General features: G+C 40.9%; 1 protein-coding gene across 2 annotated transcripts in view; it reads left to right on the top strand.

The window, feature by feature from the left end:
• MET (MET proto-oncogene, receptor tyrosine kinase) overlaps window positions 1-21,137 on the top strand; it is a 172,632-nt gene extending 151,495 nt beyond the window's left edge. For both annotated transcript variants that reach the window (XM_060244858.1, XM_060244856.1), the window contains 7 exons: window positions 7,153-7,383; window positions 10,300-10,380; window positions 11,187-11,368; window positions 13,152-13,261; window positions 17,515-17,680; window positions 18,554-18,690; window positions 19,068-21,137. In XM_060244858.1, the coding sequence (XP_060100841.1) occupies window positions 7,153-7,383; window positions 10,300-10,380; window positions 11,187-11,368; window positions 13,152-13,261; window positions 17,515-17,680; window positions 18,554-18,690; window positions 19,068-19,278 (1,118 nt within the window). In that variant the 3' untranslated portion in view covers window positions 19,279-21,137. The remainder of the gene's footprint in view (window positions 1-7,152; window positions 7,384-10,299; window positions 10,381-11,186; window positions 11,369-13,151; window positions 13,262-17,514; window positions 17,681-18,553; window positions 18,691-19,067) is intronic.
• Window positions 21,138-21,478: the final 341 nt, after the last annotated feature.

The raw sequence follows: 21,478 nt of genomic DNA, 5'->3' as shown, positions 1-21,478 counted from the left end.
TATATAAGATGGCTGGATGGCTACAGGTCAATTCAGTTTAGCCGGGTTCTATCTTAAAAGCAAGCTGAAAGAGGATGGTTTTGCAAGCCCTGCGGAACTGATTCAAGTCCCGCAGGTGTCGCACCACCTCTGGAAGTTGATTCGACCATCGGGGGGCCATTGCTGAAAAGGCTTGCTCCCTCGTTGTCTTCAATCTAGCCTCTCTTGGCCCAGGGATTTTTAAAAGGTTTTGAGAACTAGATCTCAGTGCTCTCTGGGGAACATATGGGGAGAGGCGGTCCCTAAGGTAGGCAGGTCCTCGGCCATATATCAAGCCATAGTTAATAACAGCTGTTAGAATTTATACTACATTTTCATTATTCAAACTTTTCCCCAAACATTGCCTCAGAAATCCTTGTAACAGCTTTGCTATCCTCTTATTGCTGGTGAGAGACTGAGAGAAAGCTACCCAGCAAGTTTCTAGCTTGTAGGAACTGGGAACCTTCTATTAACAGAATAATTAACACAGCAATGGTGCACTAGCTGATTAAAGGGTAGATCAGGGTTGCCAATCCCCAAAGAGAAATCCAAAGCACAAGGCTTGAGAATCAGCCTCCGTACAACCAACAAACTCACCAAAAAAAAATCAACAATTACAAAAGCATATATTAGTTCATAAGCAACCATACAATTAGTCTTTAGAAAAATAGGGAACGTGATCACCAGGAATCTGTCCAATCTTTATAGTAGTCAATACCAAGTTCATCCCAAAGAATCCTGGTGAAGAGGTAGTGAAGAGGCTGCCTGCCTCTAATAGATGGAAGATGGAAGACTATATCAAAGGGAAGAAGTAAGAGCTCGAAGAAGCCTGTGCGAAACAACAAACTCCGTTGGTTGTACGGAGGCTGGTTCTCACGGAAAGTCTTGTACTTTGGATTTCTCTGTCTACGTTTGCCGTGATTCTCTTTGTGGGTTGCACAATCCCCAGGTGGGGGCAGGGGATCCTCCAGTTTGGAGGCCCTCCCCCCACTTCAGGGTCATCAGAAAGCAGGGGGAGGGGAGGGTAATGTCTGCTGGGAACTCTATTATTCCCTATGGGGACTTATTTCCATAGGAAATAATGGAGAATTGATCCGCAGGTATCTGGGGCTCTGAGGGGGCTGCTTTTTGAGATAGAGACACCAGATTTTCAGCATAGCATCCAGTGTCTCTTTCCAAAATACCCCCCCAAGTTTCAAAAAGATTGGATCAGGGTGTCCAATTCTATGAGCCTCAAAAGAAGGTGCCCCTATCCATTATGTCCTATGGAAGGAAGGCATTTAAAAAGGTGTGCAGTCTCTTTAAATGTGATGGCCAGAACTCCCTTGGAGTTCCATTTTGTTTGTCACAACCTTGCTCCTGGCTCCACCCCCAATGTCTCCTGGCTCCACCCCCAAAGTCCCCAGATATTCCTTGAATTGGACTTGGCAACCCTAGGGTAGATAAAGATTTATTTAGGAACTAACATGCTTGATACTAAAGAGGAGAGTCAGAGAGAGGATAAGACTAAGTTTGGAACAGGTGATGTCCACTGCCTCAACTGAAGGCCTGATGGAAGAGCTCCATTTTACGGCCCTGCAGAACTGAAGCAGATCCCATGGGGCCCAGATCTCCAAAGGAAGCTCATTCCACCACGCCGGGGCCTGGGCCAAGAAAGCCCTGGTTCTAGTCATGGCAAGTCAGACATTCCTGGGACCACCAGAAGGTGCTGGGTAGCTGATCTCAAAGACCTATGGGGAGAGGCAGTCCCAAAGATCCCTCTTCTTACATAGACTTTCAAACTTTTCTCAAGAAAGTGGCTTGGTGAGTGTGTCTGCAATCATTTCATTCAATGCAACAAGCTCTTCTTGCATGTTTCTTACTAGGTGATGCTTCACATCCACGTGTTTAGTTCCTGAGCTGATCCTCTGCAGATTTTATGCACCCTTAGGGTTCCTCTATTCCAAAGTCTCACATTAGTTGCAGTATCCATTTCAGCTGTCTGCACACTTCTACTGTGGACATATTCAGCTGCAGTTTCTTGCTTCCTGCTGCTCCAGCTGACTGCTCCACTGCCATAGAAGAATACATCTCCCCTGGCTGATTTTCTGTCTGTAGTATCTCCTCCTGCCCGGTACATCCATGTATCCTACTAGTCTGGGATTGTTGCTTATTGGCAACTTTCAGAGGTACAGTGCCATGCAGGTACTTTGCACGTCTTTTTGACTGTATTCCAGTCATTTTTGCTTGGTGATTCTATCTTTCTGCATAACATGCCCACAGCTGCTGTGATGTCGAGACACATCAATGTGCTTATATATATATATCAGTCTTCCAATTGCTTCTCTATGCTGCTCATTGTCAGGCAGAAGTTCACTACTTCCTTGCTGGTTCAGGTAGTTTGTTTCCATAAGAGTGCTTGCTGGTTTAGCTACTTTCTTATTATGTATTTCAGAAATTCTAGGAATTTCTGCCTCTGGTTGAGAAGATAGCTTCCCTCTTCCTCTCATTCTGTTTGCATTCCAGCATAGTAGTTGTTTTTTTAATCGTTTCATTTCTACTTCTTGATTCAGATCTTGAAGTATCTCATCATTGTCCTTCTTGTCATTGTAGCATAAAATCTGGTTATCTATATAAGTCAGAATATGTCCATTTGTTGTGTCTATATCTTGAGTGTTGGCAGCATTCTGCCTTGCCTTGCTGAATCCTTCCTTAGCATCTGATGAAGTTTCTCATTCCAGCATCTTGCACCTCGTTTCAACTCATAGATGCTCTTTTGCAGTTTATATATGAGTTTCTTGTCTTTGGATTGTTCAAATCCTGGTGGCAGTTCCATGTAAACATCTCCCTTTATTTCTCTGTGTAGAAAAGCAGTTTTTATGTCCAGATGTTCCATATGCATTTTCTTTGCTGCTGCTATGCTCAAGTGCAATTTTATTGAATTATTTCTCACCGCTGGTGTGAAGTTTTCATCATGGTCTTCTCCATACTTCTAAGAGTATCTTTTTAGCAATCTATTTGGTCTTGTATCGTTGTATTTCTCTTTCTGCATCATGCTTGGTTTTGGAGATCCACTTGCATCCTACTGCTCTCTTCTCTGGAGTTCTTTAAGTGCTCATGTTCTTGATCAGAGATTCAATCTTTTTCTGCAGATTTTTCCTGCTTCTTTTGCAGGCCTTCTTGCTATGTCTTCCCATGTGAAAGGTTCAGGTATAGCTTCTGGCTTTGTTAGATAAGAAAGTCTTCTTGGTGGTACTCCTTTGTTTGATCTGGTTGACACTAGGTTCTGCAGCCACTTTTGGTACTTTAGGTTCTGCAGGTGTGTTACGTGTGTTGTCCATTGTGCTCAGATGTTTTGTTTGTTTGCTGTGCTTCATTTTTCTCTGTTGGTCCATATAGACGAATATCTACTTTTTCCATGTTAGATTTCTTTCTTTCAGCAATGTAGACCACACTGTAGATCTTGACTTTTTTGTTTCTGGGTTAAGGATTCTGCATCCTTTGCATCCCAGTCCATAGCTGACAAAAATACTTTCTTCTGCTCTAAGATCTATCTTGGCCTACTTTTCTTTAGCCTTTGATCCAAACATTTTTAGATGATTCAGACTGGATTTGTGCCCATACCACAGTTCAAATGATGTACTACTTGCACTTTTAGTAGGTAATCTGTTTTGCAGATAGGCATTGATTGCTTTTCTCTAATACTTGTCAGTTAGTTCTGCCTCAAGGAGCATACATCAGCACATTTCAGTGAGAGAACGATATTTCCTTTCCGTGACATCATTCTGCTCTGGAGTATATGGGACTGTAAGCTGATACTTTGTTCCTTGTTCAGTCAAATAATTCTTCATCTCCTGCCCCACATATTACCCTCCTTTGTCAGTGCAGATTGCTAGTGGCTTTCTTTGAAATCTGTTATTGACCATTGCCACGATATGCTTTAAAATTTTCTGACACTTGACTTTTCTCTTTAATTAGGTAGGTCACAGTGTATCTGGAATAGTCATCAATAAAAATTAGCACATATTTATTTCCATTTTCATTGATCCACAAATATCACTGATTATCAGCTCTAGGAATCACTGCATTTGGCTTGTGCCATGCTGCTTGCTTAAGCTAGGTCTCATCTCCTTAGCCTCTCACAAAGCACACACACCTTTCTTCAGCAGGACATCTGCACATTTGCATGCCTTTAGTTAAATTCTGGCTTTCACATTTATTAATTACATAATTGTCCCTGTATCCCAATTGCCTGTGCAATAGCATGGAGCAATCTTTGTGTTTGCATTGCTTTGCAAGGTTTGCTTTCTGCTTATAAACCTGAAGAGAGTACAAATACTGATTCACAATTCTAGTTGCAATTAATTCTCCTTGCATATTCTAGTTGCATATGGTGACCTTACCTACTTCCCTGCCTCAGAGGCAGAATTTTCCCTCAGTTTTTCTCTCCCTTTCTGACTGAGCAGCCCTTTTTATCTAGTTTCCTTTTCTCTGAAGATATGCGGCTGCCCCACCCTGTCACAGTATGATATTTTGCTGCCGGCTCAGCCCAGGAACCTGAGGGAAAAGACAAGATCACCCCTTTAGCTTAAACTACTGAAATGGCACATAACAGGCTTTTAAAAGTTCAAAAATAACGAAATATTTTATTCAACATAGAGATCAGGTAAAATGTCTGAAGTAAATCAATAAAGGAACTCTGATGTAAATTAGTTTAGGCACAGACTACGGTTCATATGTTTTAAGCAATTGAGAGTTTCTTAAAGTTTTTACAGTCTTAGAATCTTTAAGATGAGAGACTTTGTTTCAGTATTTCCTAAATATTCCACTTTACTTTCTTGAGCTTAACTGTCTCTTTTGGTTTACAGAAGGCAGGGGTACACTATCCAGTTACCAAATTACTTAACTAAAGCTATTTCAGCTTTTCATGAGGAAGTAACAGGGTTCTATGGTCTTTGCACATAGGCTTGCCCAGCATTTCCTAAAGGATCTTGCCAGTGTTTCCCCATTCCACATCAAGTATTGTACCCCAGTGTTCTCTGCTCATGGTTCTGGCTGTCCTTATGAAGCCTCACTTTGAACCACTTCCCACTAGTTCCTTAGCTCAGCTATCCTGGAAGGTGGCATTTTTAGTGGCAATCACTTCATCTAGGAGGGTCAGTGAACTTGCAGCACTTAGGGTGACCACCCTTTCCTTAAGATTTTTAATGAGCAAGTGGTATTGCACCCCAGTTTCAAATCCTTCCCTAAAACAGTTTCTAGATTCCATTTCAAACAAGAGGTTGTCCTACCAGTTTTCTTCCCCTATCCCAGTTCTCCTGCTGAAAAAGTGTTACGGATGTTAGATCTTAGAAGAGCTCTTCTTTACTACATAAATAGAACCTTTTGTAAGAACAAAAGATTGTTCATTTGTTATGGGGGGCCTAAGAAAGGGAAGGCAACTTTGGCCCAATCATTGTCCAGGTGGATCATTGCCACAGTTGGGTCCTGCTATTGGGCAGCATGACAATCTTGCCCTCTTGAGGTTAGGGCTCATTCCACATAAGCCCAGGGGTCCTCCTCTGCCTTTCATCATAATGTTCCACTTCTCAACATTTGCAAAGCAGCAACGCAGTTGCCCTAGACATTATGCCCTAGACCTGCAAGCAAGAAAAGAAGTAGATGTCGGAAAGACTGTGTTTCATGCCCTTTTTCAGTGAGAGGCTCACCTCTCCTCCTCAGGTGAGCAGCTCCTAATTTTCAATGTTGGGCTGCAAAGCAAGACGAAAGATGAAAACAGAGTTGCACTTACTTTTAACTGTTGTTCATCAGCATCTTCTGTGAAAACAAACTTCCCTCCCTCCTGCCTCGCTGTGAGCTCACATTTTCATTATCATAGTATTTGGAATCCAGCAGAAAAGAGTTTTCCCTATATATCTGACATTTTAGAGAGTTTGCAGCAGCTTAGCAGGAACTGAGGGAGGGGGGCAGCTTGATTCCAGAGGGGTGGGCCGCCCCATTTCCCAGAGTTTTTTAAAGCTAGAAAAAAGTGTCCATGGCTGGCCTGTGCAAGTGCAGTCCCAATGTCTGTCTGCACAGAAGACATCAGTGAACAACAGTTACAGGTAGCAGGTTTACTCATGGTTCCAAAGCAATGTTTGTGTTGTTGTGTACTGATGAGCTGATACAGTATATCTTATGCCAGAAGACAGAGTCTCATGATCTTGACAAGTTGCATCTTTCATTATTTGCACTGGAATATATGTATGGGAATCTGGATTTCAAAGACATCTCACTGAGTAGCTTTCTCTGGCTTGCATTCTCTATTCTTCTACATCATTGGGGGGGGGGGCTGCTCCAGGTTCCATTCTGCTTTATGATATTTATACTTCTAGTATTCATTTAAAAATCAGGAAAGATATGTCCCATCAGTCAATTAAAAACGTTTTTAAGTGAGACAGTGTAGTTCTTGTGTTGAAAGAGTCATGAATGAATGTTATTTCATCTCCTGTGCTAACTTTGTTATCTTTAAAAGCTGCAGGATATGAATCACCCAAGCCATTTTTCCTAGTTGAATATTTACCACTAAATAAATAGAGTCATGGGCACTTGGGGAATATTCATCTGGTTTCTAGTTGCCCGCCAAATTATAATCAGACAATAACCAATGGTACTTGCTATTTCTTCCTTCTTGCTAGTGTGTCATTTCCCAAGTATCTCTAGATATAATTAGTAGAAAGACTCTGGGAAAATAAAAAATTAAACTGGGTCTTTACCATTCAATGCAGTATAAAATTTATATTTCACTGTGGCAGCCTCAGTCAGCTTTGGCAGTGGCGATCTGGAATGGTATGTGTGTGTAAAAACCTGAGACAATGCTAATGTAGTTCTCCCAGCAAATGCTGGAGAAACTGCCTTTTGATAGAGGTATGAGACTTCAAGCCCTTCAGTAACTTGTACTGTTTCTTACCATTGCAGGGCACTCCTAAACAGATTTACAGCTTTCTGTGGCTATTAACTCAGTAGATTTAGAATGGTGCAACCCTTCTTAGGATTGCATTGCCAATCTTTCCTTTCTTGTTAGGTTGAGCATTCCAAGGTTTGGAACTATTCTGAAACTCTGCTGTGCTTAAGCTTGCTTCTGATGCAACCACTTCCTATTTTCCCCTTTTGTAGATCAGTTTCCAACTTTATCTCAGAATGGATCGTGCAGGCCAGCCCAGTATCCTCACACAGATTTATCACCCATTTTGTCTACTGGAGACTCTGATTTAGCTAGCCCACTGCTGCAGTCAAATGTCCATATTGACATCAGTGCCTTAAATCCAGATTTGGTCAAAGAAGTTGAGCATGTGGTGATTGGCCCTGATAGCTTGATGGTGCATTTCAGTGAAGTAATAGGAAGAGGTAAGTGTTTCACTGGTCAAAGTAATAAATGTTTTCCCACACTTATGCATTGTATGCTTTTGTAAAATTATATAAATGAGTAACTACTGCATCCCAGCATCAGTGTAGTATGGTTTAACATATTACAGTAAGGGCTTAATTGTTTGGCCTTCTTGCATTACACAGATTTATACTGCATCATTTTACAGATCCCAAACACTGGGCAGAGAAGGGGTTTGTGCTCTTCAAAATATGCATAGAAGAAAGTGTTAATATAGTTCGGTTGAGCACAGTCATGAGTTCCAATAGCTTGAGCTTTGGCGTATTCACATAGAAATGAAATATCTGGACTGTTCTGAAGTCAGTTTCCTTGGATTGCAGCTGAAACCTACAGAGCATGAATATCACCCCCATATTTAAAAAGAGTTCTAGAGGAGATCAGGGAAATTACAGGCCAGTCAGTTTGACTTCAATACCGGGAAAGTTGGTGGAAACCATTATCAAAGAGAGAATTAGTAAGCACATTGATGAACAAAAGTTATTGAGGAAGACTCAACATGGGTTCTATAAGAGAAGATCTTGTCTCACTAACCTGTTAGAGTTCTTTGAGGGGGTGGACAGAAGGAACCCAATAGATGATGTTTACCTTGACTTCCAGAAAGCTTTTGATAAAGTTCCTCATCAAAGGCTCCTTAGTAAGCTCGAGAGCCATGGAGTAAAAGGACAAGTTCTCTTGTGGATCAAAAACTGGCTAATTGATAGAAAACAGAGAGTGAATATAAATGGGCAGTTTTCGCAGTGAAGGATGGTAAACAGTGGGGTGTCGTGGGGCTTAGTACTGGGTCCCATGCTTTTTAGCTTGTTCATTAATGATTTGGAGTTGGGAATAAGCAGTGAAGTGGCTAAATTTGCAGATGACACTAAATTGTTCAGGGTGGTGAGAACCAGAGAAGATTGTGAGGCACTCCAAAGGGATCTGTCGAGGCTGGGTGAGTGGGCATCAACGTGGCAAATGAGGTTCAGCGTGGCCAAGTGCAAAGTAATGCATACTGGGACCAAAAATCGTAACTATAAATACAAGTTGATGGGGTGTGAACTGGTGGAGACTAACCAAGGGAGAGATTGTTGGGGTCATGGTAGATAACTTACTGAAAATGTCAAGACAGTGTGCAACTGCTATAAAAAAGGCCAATGCCATGCTGGGAATTATTAGGAAGGAAATTGAAAACGAATCAGCCAGTTTCATAATTCCCCTGTATAAATCAATGGTGCAGCCTCATTTGGAATACTGTGTACAATTCTGGTCACCGCACCTCAAAAAAGATATTATAACATTGGGAAAAGTGCAGAAAAGAGCAACTAGAATGATTAAAGTGCTAGAACACTTTCCCTCTGAAGAAAGGTTAAAACGCTTGGGGCTCTTTAGCTTGGAGAAACGTCAACTGAGGGGTGACATGATAGAGGTTTACAAGATAACACATGGGGTAGAGAAGGTAGAGAAAGAAGTACTTTTCTCCCTTTCTAACAATATGAGAACTCATGGACATTCAATGAAATTGCTGAGTAGTTGGGGTAAAACGGATAAAAGGAAGTACTTCTTCACCCAAAGGGTGATTAACACATGGAATTCACTGCCACAGGAGGTGGCGGTGGCTGCAAGCATAGACAGCTTCAAGAGGGAATTGGATAAGCATATGGAGCAGAGTCCATCAGTGGCTATTAGCCACAGCTTATTGTTGGAACTCTTTGTCTGGGGCAGTGATGCTCTGTATTCTGGGTGTTTGGGGGAGGCAACAGTGGGAGGGCTTCCAGTGTCCTGGCCCCACTGGTGGACCTCCTGATGGCACTTGGGGTTTTTTTGGCCACTGTGTGACACAGAGTGTTGGACTGGATGGGCCAATTGGGATGCATTTCTGGTATATATTTAATGTAGCCTTTACAAATCACTGTGTAACTGAATAACACATGCTGTTAATGAATTTTACTCCCTTGTCTGCCTCCATCTATTTATGGTAGTCATTTTTTTTAGCCTAAAATAATCCTGCTTCGTTAACTAGGAAGCAATTATTGTTTGGCATTAGCAACAAGATGAGTGGCTGTTTACAAGCCTGATTCAACAAAAGACTGTTCAAGAATACTAGCAAACACACCTTGAAATTTATATGTTCTAGCCAGTTGAGGCTGTGACAGTATTGTTAACTCAAGAAAACCTTGCTGGATCAAGTCTATGTAATTCAACATCCTGTTTCCAATAATAATCAATTAGATGCTTCTGGGAAGCATACAGGCATGGCATTGATGTGGCAATTGGTTTCCCATGTTTGTTCCAACTGTCTGGTATTCATAGGTATGTTGTCTCTGAACATAGAGATTCCATCATTATTAATAAAGGCTGATATATTCACACTTCATAAACTTGTCCAACTTCCTTTTAGAGCCAGTGGCTGTTAAGACATCTTGTGGCACTGAATTCTATAAGTTAATGATATAAATGTGTGGAAGTACTTCTTTCCATTCATCTTGAATCTACTATTAGTTGATCTGTTATTGCCAAGCCATATATTATCATTATTTGAAAAGTGACATAGAAATAATGTACAGCAGTGGCCACATTTGGAATTACCATAATTCAGAAGACCCACCTTTATTTCTATCCCAGGCGTGAGGGAGGATTGCAGTTTACCTGTTACTCTAGTGGTGGCTGTTTCAAGGTGAAAACCACCTGAGAACCACAAGCCTCATTGTGCAAGGGTTTTCGCCACTGTCTTGAAACATGGGGCAGAAATATGCCAAATTGTGAAACAGTGCTTAGGAAAGCCACAGGTAGCGTGTCACAGAGCCAAAGGTGGGTCCTGAGTCACTGGGTATCAGTGGTCTGCAGTGACTTGGTTAAGCCATTATGAGAAATAAAGCTAATCTTAGGTATTCTTTTTGCAGGACACTTTGGTTGCGTCTATCATGGGACTTTACTGGATACTGATGACAACAAAATTCATTGTGCCGTTAAGTCCTTGAATAGTGAGTCACAATAATCTTTTGTAGCAAATGCCTAACTAATTTCAGAGAAACAAGAAGGAATTTATACAGTTGTGTATTAGAGCTGCACTTTCATCAGCTGAATGGGGGCCACCTTCCAGTGGGACTCTTCCCCAAAGCTTGGGAAAAGCTCCACTAAGGATGTATTCGCCTTGCTAAGTTTTCTATGAGAGAATGTTCACATCCTCCCTTCCCTCTCTGACAAATACAAGATAAAAGGCAAGAAAGAAACTGCAGCAGTATCATTTTACATGCCACCAGGCTGTTTTATATTTGCTTTTTATGAGTGAGGCAGTTGGAAAACAGCAGGAGGAAGTTGGCACACATCCATAATTACCCTCTCCCTGACTTTACGTCGGGATGTTTCTATTTATTGTGCCTAGTGGATAAAAAAGGAAGGAGGTGGAATATAAAAAAAAAATAAAAATAAGGAAAGTTCTGGAACTTTACGTGTGAGCTGTGAATGTGTTCAATATATTCTGGCAATGACAAAAAATATTGGTAAGGTGAATGACACTTCCAGTTCATTTGGCTGTGGAAGTGGGGTGCCCAGCCCTGTAAACATTTAATAATTTTCCTTTCCTGAGTAGAGGTGCTGTATGTAATTTTGAAAGGGGTTCTTATCCAGCTTTTACAAACTATGCTTAAACTTAGTTTATTGAACTTTGAATGGAGGGAATGACAAAGGAAAGGATTTGTAAGTATCCTGCAAGTTTCAGACAAGTTCTAATGTTGTTAATATGAAATGTTGATACTCTTTGACTTGGTTTTGCTATTGGATTTCCCAGGGATTACAGACTTGGATGAAGTTGCCCAGTTTCTGAAAGAAGGGATCATAATGAAAGATTTCACTCATCCCAATGTCCTATCACTTCTTGGAATTTGCTTGCCCAGTGAAGGTTCTCCATTGGTGGTGCTTCCATACATGAAACATGGAGATCTTCGAAACTTCATTAGGAATGAGACTCACGTATGTACATTCCTGCACCCCTTCAGTGACAGCCATCCCATATATGTGACCACAGTTACATTAATTTGAAAGCATTAATTGATTTATGCAGTAATTTATAAATGTGGTTTTACGTTCTTCCCCTGTGAAAAAAAAATATGCAGGGTCAAGAGAATTGTTGTGAATTGTCAGTGAGAATTGCTTGATTCCTTGTACTTTAATGTTGTTTTCTGGACAAGAAATTATTTCATTCTGCATTGTTCATCAAATCCGTTATCATTCAATACCTCGTCATCTGCTAAGCTTTCTTTAGCACAAATGCCACAAAATCATTTTCCAGAATTTTGTTGTCTAATTTTTTCCCCTTTCTACTATTGTCTCAGGAAGCTATCTTTAACGGATGGGGTCTAAGGTTAGTTACTGTAAATAGAGGACAGTGTTTAGTGTACTAACAAATACTTTTTCAGCTTAAGAATTGCCATGCATTAACTTTCTACCCAGACCATACAGGGATGAGTTTGTGGCTTGTGCATTCTTTTTGTATGCAAAAGAAAATTGAAAGCTAACTGGTTTAGGAAGTCTTTGATCTGACCACAATTTGTTGTGATGGTTACATTTAAGCAATGTACCAAATTGGTTAGGGTTTGTAGAGTCTTTCGGGATCAAGTGCCGTGTTCTACTGGAGAAAGTTTTCCTTCCAGACGTTTCGTTCTCAGCTGCGGAGAACATCCTCAGTGGCGTTGCAGCTGGAGCAGGCGCTCAGACCTTCTTGGCTGCTGTGCATTGAGTCTCAGAACAACCAGCAAATTCCACAGAACAATCAGCACAGTCAACAACCATCTTCCTTATCTTCAAACCCCTTCCAACCCTCCCAGCAATTAACACAGAACAATGGTCACATTCAACAGCCAGTTTCCTTATCACTACCCTTCCAGGAAGCCCCACCAAACAATGGGCACATCCACAAACCTATTGCCCTTTCACCACACCCCCTCCAGCCTAGAAATAGCAGCTCTCCAGCAGCCCTGGCCCCACTCAATGCACAGCAGTCAAGAAGGTCTGAGCGCCTGCTCCGGCTGCAACGCCACTGAGGATGTTCTCCGCAGCTGAGAACGAAACGTCTGGAAGGAAAACTTTCTCCAGTAGAACACGGCACTTGATCCCGAAAGACTCTACAAACCCTAATGATGTTACCAGCCGTGAAAACCTGAAATCTTTGATACCAAATTGGTGTTGCCAAGTTTAATGGGGTGGTAAAAGTGGCCTTGGCCCTCTTTCAGCTTAGCGTCATGAGTTAGCTTCAGCTGATATTTCCCAGTATACTTCAAATTATTGTAATATACTAATATTTTAATTAAGTTCTTTAGTGTCTTAGCTTGACCCCATTTTTCCCTCCTTTAAACTTTTCTTGGAGGTTTTCAGAAAACTGGGCTGGATCTGTGTGGGATTTCCACTAGTGGAAAGAGGGAAGATTTTCACCAATTCCCCCCCTCTTGCTGTCCTCAGGAGTCCTCAGTCATCAGAAGTAGTGTTTCAGGGACATTTTTGGCTGTGGCAGGAGAGGGAGAAAAAGGGGTGGGCACCTTTCTTTCTGTAGAAATGATCAGCAGGATCCAAAATGCTAAGAGCAAAGGCATAGCTGCTTCAAGTATGCTAAAAGAGAATTGAAGATACAAATATATCGCATACCTGAATAGAATATATCAGTACTAAAATAAAAAAAGGCTAGCTTGATCAATTGAATTTTGTCAGAGAAATTAATTCTGCTGTATTATAATATTGTCATTGTCATTATGTTTTACAGAACCCAACAGTAAAGGATTTGATTGGCTTTGGCTTGCAAGTGGCAAAGGGGATGAAATACCTTGCAAGCAAGAAATTTGTCCATAGAGACCTGGCAGCAAGAAATTGCATGTAAGTATATGTCATCCAGTTTCCATGCTATGGTATAAAATAATGTCTAGGTGAAGGAATACCTGATTAAAGAACAATCCTCTTTGGTATGAGATTACTTTATTTATTACTTATGAAACTTAGAGGTGTGCACCCAGTGGTCTCAGGACCATTGCTTTCCATGTATGTAATTGTCATTAGGGATGGGCATGAACTAAACCACGAAGTGAGATTCATCACAAATTTTGCCCTGTTTGTGGTTCACAAACCAAAGTTCCTTTTAAAGCTGTTTGTGGTGGTTCATGGATAGAGCAGAAGGCAGGAATTTAAAGAGACTGTAAGTCCCTTTAAACCCCTGCTTTCTGTTCCTCAGAAAAGCCACAAAAACAGCTTAGTGGCAGAGAGGCACTCTCCACTGCTCAGCTGTTTTGGGCTGTCTTGTGCAGTCCCTTTAAACTTTAAAGGGACTGCAGAAGACAACCTGAAAAATAACTGAGCATCACTCAGCTGTTTTTCAGGCTTTCTGCAAACCATATTTAAAAGGACTGCGGTCCCTTTCAGCAAGGTCTATTCTTTTGAGAATAATTACTGAGGGATTGATGAAAGCAAAGCGTTTTCATACTTCTAACAGAGGAATGAATAATCTTATTATTCCATAGGCAGTTTGGGATTGAGGCAGTCTGGGCAAGGTTCTGTGTTTACCACTAATAATTTATTAATCCTCTTCATGATCTCTGTGTATCACACCCTTGGGATCTACAGCACCTGTGCCGTTTCTGAATCAGTATTATGTAGCTCCACTAGAGGGATTTTATGTCCCCACCTCTGAACATGCCCAGGGACTCCACCACACATGCTCAGGAGGTGGACCACCAAGACCCCACCAGTTGTCTTCTGACCGCTACATGTTCAGGACTCACCTCCTTGGCTCTCTGGTCGGCTAAACAATTTTCCTGGTTTTTCTTGGTTGTTCTATCTCCCATCTTTGCTTTGCTTTGCCTTGTCTTTTGTCTGCTTTCTCCTAAAAAAAGAAAATGGGAATATTTCATTAGCCTTCTGAGACTCTGCCCCCTTCCCCTGCCTTTGGGCCTCCCCTCCCAGCCTGTGTGGGGTTTCTTCAAACAGTGCTCCAAGTGTGGCAGCATAGAATCATAGAGTTGGAAGGGACCTCCAGGGTCATCTAGTCCAACTCCCTGCACAATGCAGGAAACCCACAAATAGCTACCCCAAATTCACAGGATCTTCATCGCTGTCAGATGGCCATCTAGCCTCTGTATAAAAACCTCCAAGGAAGGACAGCGCACTACCTCCTGAGGAAGCCTGTTCCACTGAGGAATCGCCCTAACAGTCAGGAAGTTCTTCCTAATGTTGAGCCGGAAACTCTTTTAATTTAATTTCAACCCATTGATTCTGGTCCTACCTTCCGGGGCCACAGAAAACAATTCCACACCATCCTCTAGATGACAGCCCTTCAAGTACTTGAAGATGGTGATCATATCACCTCTCACCCACCTCCTCTCCAAGCTAAACATCCCCAGCTCCTTCAACCTTTCCTCATAGGACTTGGTCTCCAGAACCCTCTCCGTCTTCGTCACCCTCCTCTGGACCTGTTCCAGCTTGTTTATATCCTTAAAATGCGGTGCCCAAAACTGAACACAGTACTCCAGGTGAGGTCTTACCAGAGCAGAGTAAAGCGATACCATCACATCACGTGATCTGGATACTTTACTTCTGTTGATATAGCCCAAAATTGCATTTGCCTTTTTAGCCACCGCATCACACTGTTGACTCATGTTCAGTGTATGATCCACTAAGACACCTTGATCCTTTTCGCACATACTACTACTAAGACTTGCCCTTCATATGGACACTTCTCTGTGCCTCTTCGATTTTGGCAAAGCTTAGGCAAACTCCTGTGCAGAGGGAGTGGGGGAAGAACCTCATTGTTAACACTGAGCATCCCAAAGTTGACCCCGGCTCCCTCTCCAAAGCTTGGGTGGGGCTGAGCGGGGGAGACAAAGTATGACTGTCATTCTCATGGTTCAACCATCATTTTTGCAAATACTAAATTATTACTATCATAATTTGCCTTTTAGCTTCCTTATACTGTCTTAACTATAAACTGCATATCTTTTCTACATTACCTTACTGCAAAGAATCATCAGCAAAAAACAAAAGATGGCTTGATACATTTACACAGGACATTTGCAATGTGGCAACTTGGACAAACAAAGCAAATGTCTTTGTTTACACAGCTCAGCCTTAGTTTTACTTTGACCTCGTCCATATAAGAACGTCATAAATAAAAATTATGCACAGAATTTTATTAATGGCTGGGTAACCCAACAGTTTAGTTCACACAGTGATTGATGGGTAAAATGGTTTTCAGTGCCACTATGCTGGTTCATCATTATTTATTAATTTTTTAAAAAAAGGTAAAGTTAGTCCCCTGTGCAAGCACCAGTCGTTTCCGACTCTGGGGTGACGTCGCATCACGACATTTTTATGGCAGACTTTTTACGGGGTGGTTTGCCATTGCCTTCCCCAGTCAACTGGGGGGGGGCAAAGCTTGGGTGGGGCTGAGCGGGGGAGACAAAGTATGACTGTCAGTTTGGTGTAGTGGTTAAGTGTGCGGACTCTTATCTGGGAGAACCGGGTTTGATTCCCCACTCCTCCACTGGCACCTGCTAGGGTCAGCCATAGCTCTGGCAGAGGTTGTCCTCGAAAGGGCAGCTGCTGTGAGAGCCCTCTCCAGCCCCACCCACCTCACAGGGTGTCTGTTGTGGGGGAGGAAGGTAAAGGAGATTGTGAGCCGCTCTGAGACTCTTCGGAGTGGAGGGCGGGATATAAATCCAATATCATCATCTTCTTCTTCATCTACACTTTCCCCCCAGCAAGCTGGGTATTCATTTTACCAACCTTGGAAGGATGGAAGGCTGAGTCAACCTTGAACCAGCTACCTGAATCCAGCTTCTGCCGGGATCGAACTTGGGTCATGAGCAGAGAGTTCAGACTGCAGTACTGCTGCTTTACCACGCTGTGCCATGGGACTCTTGATTAATTGGCTTTATTAATTAGTTTAGTATTAATTGATGGAATTTATGTTCTGGATTGTTGATGTTTGACTTCCATTAACACAAGGAAGCAACTATTGCTTTGAATGTGAAGGTGCAGATTTTTTCCAGGCTACATAAGTGTCAAAGCTCCATATTAGCAACCTAGACCGAGCACATGAATGCATACAGCTGCCATTTGTTGATTAATTACACACTGGTTTATTACTCTCTTTAGTATTATTTATTATTAATAATATTTATTAATGGTTTATTAATATTTTTATATTGAATGAGGATCTGAGATAGTGGAACCCACCTCAAGGAGGAAAAAGGTTTGGGCCTCTCCCTGTACCAGTGGAAAGGAACCAATGGTGCATAGACTAGAAGCCTAGAGTAGGCACTTGCAAGTTATCTGGAATTTCCTTGTTTGAATTTTATCTCAGCTCTTAAGTTTTAACTGTGGCTGACATGCGAAGAAGTGAGCAATGACTCACAAAAGCTCATGCTGAAATAAATGTTGTTAGTCCGAGGCACTACTGGACTTCTGTTTTCTTTAAGATCCTACTTATTGGAAGTCTTGCTGAGGAGCATTTGTTTGGCCAGCAATAAACTGTTATACAACTGAGCCATGACTGGCACGTGGTGGTGTGATCAGTTCCATGAACCCAACATCCAGTTCAACCCACAGTCAATATGCTCCAGAGTGGGTTGGAACTATGATTGTCTCTTTTGATATGAGCCCACCATTGTTCCTGAACACTCCTTCCAGTGTTGAGACTGGAGGTAAAATAAGAGAATATTTAACAAGGCAGTGGCTAAAAACATACATGGTGCCAGCCACACTGATAATGGACATACCTGTCTTCAATTTGCATTCCTTTCAATGTGCAGGATAATGGTTTAATACATCTGAGAGACTGCATAAGACACTGGGGCATCTACCGTTGAAGATGCCTTCATAGGTGTTCACTGTGGTTTTCTTAGTAAGCAAGTGCAGCTGCTATTTTAATGACAATAAGACCACAGTAGAATTGGTATTTTTTCCCCTTTGGTATTAATATTTCACACAGTGCAGTAGTTCTCCAGCTTTGTTAAAATATGATGCATCTTCAAACACTCTTTGAATCCAAAGATATAGGCCTTAAAATATTCAAGGACAATGTAGATTGTACCTTCTCAACTCCAGATAATTTGGGGGGGTCATTTTTTTTCTCCTAGGCTAGATGAAAAATTCACTGTCAAGGTTGCTGATTTTGGCCTCGCTCGAGATGTCTATGATAAAGAGTACTACAGCGTACACAATAAAACAGGAGCCAAACTGCCAGTAAAATGGATGGCCTTAGAAAGTTTGCAAACTCAGAAGTTCACTACAAAGTCAGATGTGGTAATGTGCCCATAATTATTTATGCTGTTCTTGCTGACTTTTCACATTTCTAGACATTCCTTGAAGTATTTAGGAGGGAAAAAAGGAAGGATGTGGTAGATTAATGCAAAACCTTGGAATCCAAAATCAGAACTAAGCTTCAGCTCTTTTAGATTGTAAAACAAATGAACCTGGATTTCCCCCCTATTTTTCTTTTGTTTCCTTCCTAAAACTACAGGTAACGTGTTAGCTGTGAAACACCCTACCTGCAAAATCAATAGTAAATTTGAGACTGATCTCAGTCACCCTCTGGTTACATATCTGAAAGGAAAACTTGTGCCCTATCTTTGAGGTTAGGTCAACTTAACTTGAACAAGTCCCACTCTCTTTTCCCAAGCCTAAAAGCTTTCTGTTTTAAGCAGTATTAGTCTGATACATTGGACTGCTCCACAGCTGCCATCCTGTGTACAGAACTTTATATATGCATATTCTATTTGCTTCTTTCTCCAGCCTGCAACTGCTTGACTGCAGTTTGAGACTGTACTTTAAAAATAACTACAATTTTTTTTAAAAAAAAAAATTACATACCATGTATATTCTACTCTTAAGGGATTTTTGTTGGCATAAACACTTTCGAGTCATTGGTGCAATATTTTTTTTATTCTTCTTCCAAATATGCTGGAGTTCATACATACCAAACAAGCAACAAGTATATTTTCCAGGCCTTCTATATTGGTTTGGTTTGGTTTTTTTCCCTTGACTCGTGTGTTCATTGTAGCATTTAGTTACTGTGCTTGGAATGAAGCAGCCTGTTATGAAAACGTTTGTTTTAAGACATTTACTCACCCTTAATCTTTCCAGTTGTGTGATGGAGTTTTCCTTTGCTTTTCTCAGTGGTCCTTTGGAGTATTACTTTGGGAGCTGATGACAAGAGGGGCCCCACCCTACCCAGATGTCAACTCTTTTGATATCACTATTTATTTGCTACAAGGAAGAAGGCTCTTGCAGCCTGAATATTGCCCAGACCCACTGTAAGTAAATACAAGAAGATGTTGCCAGTGATGCGAGAGCTGCATTACTGGATATAAAGGGCTCCTGTAACTAGAGACGTAGAGTGGGAGGGTACTGTCCAGGCAAACACCAGTCCATCATCAGTGGTAGACCGAGACATGGCTTTTCCCTGCTTACCTCTTAAAGACCTCATCCTGGGAGGAGAGGCTAGAACAGTTGCTTAGACAGAGAAGCTAAAAGATGGGGAGTCAGAGGGGAGAGGGAAGAAATGCTCTATTTTTATGTGTTCCAAGCTACTTTGAGAATTTTGTAGTTGAAAAGTGAGATATAAATGTAAAAATAGCGAGCCAACCAAAAAATTTAGATAAAACTATCTTTTAATCTCTTTCTATTGCAGATACAAAGTCATGCTTAAATGTTGGCATCCCAAACCTGAATTACGACCAGCGTTCTCTGAGCTAGTTTCAGATATATCAACCATCTTCACCACTTTTGTCGGGGAACATTATGTTCATGTGAATGCTACCTATGTCAATGTGAAGTGCATTGCACCTTATCCTTCTCTTCTGTCATCCCAAGACAACATTGATCGGGATTTAGATACATGACCAGATATATTTTACTATACAACCAGGGGAGGAAGAAGAATCCTAAAAAGCAAATCACTTTTTTGCCGCCTGATTGATGTAAAAGCACTGTTGTATGTGTCATACAAATTGCACTATTTCAAGGAGACAGTTTCATGTTGCTGAAAGCTATAGCAGTTTGTACTGTCCACTGTTACCACAATATCTTATCTCTTGCCAGCTGTTCTTCATTTGTGACCAATCCAGCTGGTGTTATAAATTATACTGTGTACAACTGATGAATTCAGAGAGTCTTCAGTAATGCAAAGTGCCAGGCACTGGAGAATGAATTATCCCTATTGGTGCCTGTAGTCAGCATTTTTGTTGTTGTTGTTGTTGCATAAGTGCCAAGCCAGATAATGACTATTCCAGGATTGCAAAAAAAATTCTCATCTGTATTTCATAAGGTTTGCTTTGCTTGCTCTATCAGTCTTGGCTATTTAAAAAGCATTTTCTTGGTTGTCGGGGGGAATAACCACTTTTTTGTGAATGATCTAAACATCCTAGGTCACAGTTTTATTACATGATGAAAATACTGCAGCAGCTTTGTGGAATCAAAGGCACTGCAAATAGAAAATAGAACTCTTCCATCTAGCATTATGGTGAAGAATGCCTGTTAAACCAGTTTGCCAAAGAGTGGTCATTTGTATTCCAGAGTTAGATTAAGAAATCATAGTTAAAACAATTCAGAAGTTCAGAGTGGGCAGCTACAGCTGAAGAAACTAAAGGATGAGTTCAGCCAACTCGGAACCAAAAGAAGTGCAACACTGCGTGATTGTTACTAGTCTGGGCAATGCCATACGCAAGTGGATGATAACATCAAGAAGAGAATGTGATGCAACTGATAGCTGCTTGTTGCATTCAGCTGGTTCTGCAGTTGTGACATGACCAAATTAAAGGAGGACTTTAAAGAGAGCTGAAGCTTTTGAAACAAATATGCAGTCGTGCTCTTAATGTTAGATCAAGCATCATGTTTCAATTTCTGTTCCTGTGGAATTATGTGCATACTACTGTATAGAGTGTCTGGTGTTGACAAATAGCTAGTTTTGTTGGTGTAAACCTTTTCAAAGCATTCTATTTTTATATGGGGAAAGTTTTATTTTTAATTATATATCTATATGTATAAATAGATACAAAGTTTGTTTAGGCCATAAAATATTGCACTGTGAATTATTCAAAAATGTTTTATCAGCCTGTGATTCATAAGTAGCAAAAGATGTTCAAAAATTCTGCTCTGTAAAGACTGGAAAGGTAAAGAGTTTGTTGTAAGCAGTCATTACCCCAAGTGTTAAAATCTCCCAATGCAAGAAAAAAAACACAGCCCTTAAGATCTTTGAGGAGACAATGCCTACAGAGAATCCAATTCTAAAGGGAATGTATGGTTCTTAAGGGACAATGTCACATTAAAAGATTTGGAGTGGACAAGCAAACTGCTTTCTAACAATACTAGATTGCATTAAATGGCCACATCCATTTCCATGGCAAACACTTCATGCGTGCTGAGAGCAATGCTAATTGTGAACTGCCTAAGCACAAAAAAAAAAAGATTAAAAATGATTTTCAGAGTTAAGGAAACTTGTGATGCTAAAAGCAGATATTTTAAACCTATGTACACAAGCTTTGAGAGAAACGGGCAGTTGGGAGGATCAAACAATTATACTGTCTTTGAAGAAACATTAATGTTTTGTCTGAGATACTAGTACCTAACGTGTGATTCTTGTAGAGATTTTGATGTTTGTACATTCATATGCCTGCCAATAAGATGGATGGTACTTACATTTATAATTATGATGACCTAACAGACTTCTTAGTAAAAATAAAGTAAAATATTTGTATGCCAACCATTCATGTGTATGTCTCTTTAGATGAAAGTAAGTTCATCCTGCAAAGGTTTTTTTCTTTGTTTTTGGAGCATAATTGGATGGTTACTGGCCCTTAATGTTGATGGAAGAGATGGATGCTTTTCAAACTTGAAACAAATATGAAATTAACATAAAAACACAGTTTGCATGCAAAGTTGTCCTCCTAAATGCAGAAGGCATCTTGTGCTCATGGAATGGAAGTGTTTTCACTTGTGTTCACAAGGAGAGGCACCAAATAAGGCCTTTCTCTCATACAACTTCTTATATGAGCTAAAGTATGACAAAGAATCTGCCTTTTTTTATTTTACATTGCATTTTAT

This window comes from Heteronotia binoei, chromosome 8 (genome assembly GCF_032191835.1).
Source record: "Heteronotia binoei isolate CCM8104 ecotype False Entrance Well chromosome 8, APGP_CSIRO_Hbin_v1, whole genome shotgun sequence".
In the NCBI taxonomy this organism is placed as follows: domain Eukaryota; kingdom Metazoa; phylum Chordata; class Lepidosauria; order Squamata; family Gekkonidae; genus Heteronotia; species Heteronotia binoei.
Note: the sequence above shows the minus strand (reverse complement) of the source record. Positions and strands in the feature narration are given on the sequence as shown.